The sequence below is a fragment of the Medicago truncatula genome, chromosome 8 (genome assembly GCF_003473485.1).
Source record: "Medicago truncatula cultivar Jemalong A17 chromosome 8, MtrunA17r5.0-ANR, whole genome shotgun sequence".
Classification (NCBI taxonomy): Eukaryota; Viridiplantae; Streptophyta; class Magnoliopsida; order Fabales; family Fabaceae; genus Medicago; species Medicago truncatula.
The window spans coordinates 101,543-107,882 of NC_053049.1; the positions used below are offsets into that span (position 1 = coordinate 101,543).

Consider the following 6,340-nt stretch of genomic DNA (forward strand, 5'->3'; position numbering starts at 1 on the left):
TTTTCTTTCTCTCTCTTTTTTTTAAAGGAAGGTTTAATTTTTCTTTGATTGGCTGAATTGCATTTCATAAATCCATAAAATAAATTCACCATTCCGATTCATGCTAGAATGAACTTGATACACAAACATAAGAAAATGAAACTTATAACAGTGGACGAAAATGCTTAGCAATGACGTAAAAGTCCATAGCAGTGTGAGTGAAAGTGAGAAAGATAACGGTGATTTAATAGTGTTAAGGTTGAAGGGAAGTATTTGTCAATTTGATAACTAAATAAGGGAGGTTAGTGTTTAGTTTAAAACTAAAGGGGGTCTTTTTGTTATTTAAGAAAACCTTACGGTTGGTTAGTGTAATTTGCCCTTACTTTTATGCATGTACATATTCCATTTGCAGTCTTTTGGAGTTTGAAAATGATCATTATCTTAATTAGCCGCTAGGGAAAGAAGGTTTTGGTCATTTAGAAAGGAGAAAGAGGAAATGTGGTACCTTTGGTATTGTTTTCTCAAAGTCTATAGGGAATGAGCAATTTTCATAAGAATATGTCAATTTTTTTTTCTTTTCACAATAGGAATATGTCAAGTTAATAACTAAAGAATCGAACAGTAGCATGATTATGATTATTTGGGCAAAGAATGAGTGTATCAAGATCACAAAATCCTATATTGCACAATAAATGAATGTTTGAAATACAGAGATGTGGTGGAGAAAAATAAGTGATTTTTACACTTCTTCAATCACGTCCTCGTGATCTACCATTCATCAAGCATAACTTCAGAGTTTAAACAAAGCTCAAATCGCAAATTTGCAAGCATGTACAATTTTCAATAAAGATGCCAAACTTTGAGATTGCAAGCATATACTTTGAGATTACTCACCTAACAAGAATATTCCAAGGCATACATCACCCAAGAAGCATGTTATCTATTTGGAAAGGAAAAATATAGGTAGACACCCCTTTTCATGTACCTCTCATGTACACCCCCTATGTGGCAAGGGTATTTTAGTATTTTCATAGCCATCCTCTATTATCTCTTCTTTCAATGTTTTTGCCACATGTCACAATTGTATGTGGGTGTCAAAGTGTGTATGCTACCTAAGATGGTACATATATAAGGGATCATTTGGAAAATGTGTCGGTTGTATATGTCTTGTGAGAAAGAAAAATAAGAAAGAGAATGATGTGACATAAACATGGATTGGCGCATAAATTTTAAATAATAGAGGCATTATATATCTCTTTGAATTGTTGTCTCGTGTAGAGTTTAGAAAATATATTAAACAGGGAAAAATAAACAGGGATGAACGCATAAATTTTAAATAATAGAGGCATCATGTATCTCTTTGAATTGTTATCTCATGTAGAGTTTAAAATAAAATTTTCCATAAAATGGTGCATTTATTAGCTCTTATTTTTTTTTAAGAAAGGATGCATTTATTAGCTCTTAAATTGTATGATCTTGCACAAGTTAAAAAAATCCATAATACCATTTGGCACAATGTCTCCGAGGTTTTGTTTGGGGGAGTTTGGAGGGGAAGGAAGGGGAAGCTTTTGGAAGAAAAAAAAAGGGAAGGAGCAAGTTGCAAGAAATAGAAGAAAATGGAAGAGGATGATTTTGAGGGGTTAATTTTTCTTCATATAATAAAACCCTATTCATTTTGAGGAACTACAAAATTGTATTAGAGGAGAGTTTTTGACGGTTTATATGAATTCTTCAAATGTAATTTATGTTGTTATAATATTCTTAAAATTAAAAATATATTAATCATAAATATTATTAATTAGTCACTCTCTTAAAAACTACTCTTTCAAAAAATGTGAAAGATTTCTCTATTTTTCCCCATATTTCTCACCCCTCGCAATCTTCCCTTCCCCTCTATACTTCAAATAAAGCTAGTTATCTATATCAGTTTTTAAAGTGCAATGTGCCTGCCTCTATGTACATTTCTTTGAAAATTCAAAGTTTAAAAAGACAATCAATTAGCTGGCACGGTGCCTTTTTGAAAATAATTTATCATCTCATCAAACGGTAGCTCAATGCAAGATTCGAGTGTATTTACAAATTTTTAAGATAAATGTATGTAATTATCACTTTTTTAAGAATTTTTTAGAGATGGAGTCGAGTTCAATATGAACATGATATCAATGGTAAGACTTTACCTGTAAAGCCCCGATACTTTAAAATGGTTGACGTATCATATCCTCTGTGTATCCTGCATCGATATCTGCCCGATACTTTCTGATACGTATCCGAAGATTAAATTTTATTTTTTTAAAAATAATTATCTGATACTTCCTGATACGTATCCGATAATTATTCTGCACCTATAATGCTTTTTTTTTGGATCAATATAGTATAACACTAACAATGTTTCTTTTGGATATAGTATAACACTTATGATGTTTTTTTTTTTTGGATATATTGTATATGTAATTGACTAATCGTCACTCTCTTAATCGTCAATATTATTTATATTTATGTTGATGTGCTACGAGCATATGACTGGTTTCTTTTATTTGTTAATATGTTTGCATATTCAAAAAATGGTTATAATTATATTGTACATTTAATTATATAATATTTTTTTATTAACGTATCCCAGACATATCATATTTTGATTTTTGAAATTTTCCCGTATCGTCGTATCAGAGCAGTATCGTATCCGTAGCGTATCCGGGCTTCACAGGACTTTATTGTAACTTCAAAGCATTGAGTTTAAAATGTTCATTAATGCCATTTGATTAATAAAAAAAATAACTCCTCTCCTCTCCTTCATATGAATAGGACTTTTTAGAGACAATCATATGACCTCTTCATTCGATTCAGTCATATGATTCGACCAATGACCCAATGTTCACGCAATAAACCAGTACCATTATCCAGCTTGGTTTAAGGTATACCAACAGTTACAACTGGCATTATACGCAAAATATTTGTGCTCAGTTTATCTCTAAAGAATAAAAAATTACACTTCCCAACTTTATGCAATCAAGCTCACACCAGTCGACATCCATTGCAGATAAGCAAAATAGAATGTAGCAGCCACAAGGAACAATATATGAATCGAGTAAAATCATTACCTTTTCTGAAGGGATGCATAACCCAAACAAAAGCCAAAAGGAAGAATTATTAGTATTATAACTAAGGGCACCAGTGGTGCCAGCGACCAAGAGGACATGATTAGAGATCAAATACAAACATGAAAATAAAACGTATGGCACAGTACAACAACCCTGCATCCAAACCACCAAGCAAACTAAGACTTCAAAAGCAACCATTACAAGACAGCACCAACATTAAAAGCCACTATGAACTGACAGGAAAACAGCTACACCACCACAAACAATGCTACAACAACAGACCGATCGAGACTAGTATGGGAGAAGATAACCATCACACATGAAAATATCCACTTGAATCCGAAATAAACACCAGCAGAACAGTAGCAGGATCACACATGAAGATCATTTCAACATATTAACTAGTTTAGCATTCCTACAAATAACTGGGATTTGACATGAGGGATGGGGAGATTTTAGATAAAGGGGTCAAAACTCAAGTAAATGTCAGCATCAAAATCAATTGAAAGCATGTGGCGAAAAAATTGAAACAGCATTAGTAAATAATGAAATGATTTATTTAGCACAAACAAATTAGTGTAGTTTACAATATTGATGCTCATCCTGCTGCTACATGTATCAATCTATCTATACGAATACGAGCATGGTCAGATGCAATTGTTCCCTTTAAAATTATATTATTTAAAAATAATAAATAACAAGCTAAGCTACAAATTAATTATCTATATAAGGAACACAGAATTTTGAAATGAGCAGCACAAATTGAAATGCAATCTAACTAGTACAGATGTTGGAGTTAGTCAGAATTCAAGCTTCTTGCATAACTCCAGTTGAATGATCTTGGGTTGATGGGCGGTGGCAGGTTTGAGTTTGCGAGGAGCAGGAGGACAAGTATGAGCAATTCCGGTGAAACGGAGCAGGGATGGAGGTGACTTACAACAACGATCATCATCAGAATCACACTGTTGTATATTTGAGATTGGAGGAAGATACCCCTCCTCCTCCTCCATTTGCTTTGAAAGAATGAAGTGTAAGAGATTATCATAGACAGATTCAAAGATATGTTGGTCTGAAAGAGAATCATATTCATGATTGTGAGCAGAGGAACAAAAACGAAGTCGGCGGACAGCAGAGCTCCTGAATTCATCGCGAGTATCCTTTGCAAAGGAGTCGAAAACAACATCCTTAGGTGTTCGAGGGCTGTGATTGTGAGAATCATTGATGCTTAAAGTCCCATTAAGTTGTTTCCTGATCAGCGTGAGTGTGAGAGGGGATTGAAATTCAAAATCAGCATTCTCTTTCACAACTTCAGGAGTTACAGGAACAACACAATCTTTTTCCTTAGCCTTCGGAGGAGATTCGCACAAATCCATCTCACAGCCTGCACACACCATTTGTAAAATTAGGGTTTAGTTTTTTTTTTCTTCCCCAAATACAACAACGAAACCCTAATTTCACCTTACCTTACCTCCCCCAAATAACACAAATAAAAATAACATTCTGAGAACGAAAATGATTAACTGAAGAGAGAGAGAGAGAGAGAGAGAGAGAGTCAGATCGGAGGCAAACAAAAGTTGAAGCAGCTGCCATTAAATAATTAATTAATTACATCGAAAATGATCTGGATTTTGTGAGAAAAGAAGAGAGTACCTGGAAGAAATGGTAGAGGAGAGGCACTCAATGTGTTGTCTGTCTACTACATAAACATTCACAGCCGAGAACCACGATGCTTTTACTTTCACTTCATGTGTGTTGTGTGTATCCGCCTTTCTTGCAACTACTCTTATCCTGTCTGTGATGCCAAAAACCGCCAAAAAAAAAAAAGAATCCTTCTCCCAAGTCCCAAGTATCTAATTTATCTATTCGTATTCGGGTGCGCGACTACGATATATGCGGATATACGATTTTTGTTTTAATTTAGGATACAATACAGTTACTGTATTTTAACAAAATTTTAGAGAAAATTACATTCATCTCCCATGAGATCTATTAATATGACACAAACACCCTTTTTAGTTTTAAAACTTACATTAACCTTCCTTAAGTTTTTATCAAATATACAAACACGCCCCTTTTCGGTTAACACCAAAATTTCCGTTGGTTTTTGTTTTTTTAATTCATCATTATTCAATTCACCTTTAATAGCCGGTCTACTTTGATCCACTCATTGTGAGACTACATCATTTTCACTCAAACAGTATAATCTTCAAAGAAGAAAGGTGCCGAAAGCTAAACCATATTGCTGAAGCAACTTCCATTGAATTTGTCATGTCCTTCTTTTCACCCTTTGCCATTGAATTACCTTGGACAGCATAACACAATAGTACCTATTAAAAAATATGGTGACATTTCACATGGGAAAGGACAAAACTTTTCCACTATGGGAAATTTGATTTTAGCCATTAGATCAATTAAAGAGCACAATATTATCATACACTCTCACCGCTAGATTATCTCTTTTACACTTTCCACCACAGTCTTAGCCTTTCCGTAACTCATTCTTTCTCTAAACACCACATTCAAAAATCTCTACTTTATACCAATTACTTTGATTTCCTTTGTTAATTGTATCTTATCTTATATATTTAATTTGATATATATATATATATATTTTGAATCGATATTTATTTATTTATTTAATTTGATATGATTCTTGTCACTTTAATCTCACAATAAAAGAAGGTAAATCTGCAAAACAAAATCATTAGCTGCAACATCAGATTTGCTACCTTTCTCCTTTCAAATTCCCCAAATTGCTAGATCCCTCAATCTGAATCAAAGTCGAAATCTATGAAAATGAGAGAGTAAGCCATGTTGTTATGGGAATTGAAGATATTGAAGGTGTAAGAAAATTGGAGTGATGGATTTTAAAGAATTTTGAGGAATATGTGATGACGAATGTTGTTGTTGTGTTAAGATTGAAATAATATTTGTTCTCTGATCTATTTTTCAGATCAAATTTCTTTTTCATTTTGTAGACATATTTTCTTTTTCAAGACCTAATTATGTTAGAAATGATTATGTTAGTTTCTGGAATCATTGAGTTTTTATTTTCTGGATTCAATGATGAATGTGACATTGAAGAAGAGAGCTGATGGTGTGTATGATAAAATCAATAATCTAGTGTTGGGAGTGTATGATAAAATTGTGTTATTCAATTAATCCAATGGCTAAAATCATTTTTCCTATGGTGGGAAAGTTTTCACATTCCCCATGTGAAATGCCACCAGAAAATACAGCTTAAGTGCTTAACATATGGATTC

General features: G+C 33.2%; 1 protein-coding gene across 1 annotated transcript; it reads right to left on the reverse strand.

The window, feature by feature from the left end:
* Positions 1–3,612: 3,612 nt before the first annotated feature.
* LOC11431458 (unknown protein 1) lies at positions 3,613–4,909 on the reverse strand. The gene is made up of 2 exons (XM_003626581.4): positions 4,728–4,909; positions 3,613–4,458 (listed from the first exon to the last, which is right to left on the reverse strand). The coding sequence occupies exon 2, from the start codon at positions 4,448–4,450 to the stop codon at positions 3,878–3,880; it is 573 nt and encodes a 190-aa protein (XP_003626629.2). The 5' UTR covers positions 4,451–4,458; positions 4,728–4,909; the 3' UTR covers positions 3,613–3,877.
* Positions 4,910–6,340: the final 1,431 nt, after the last annotated feature.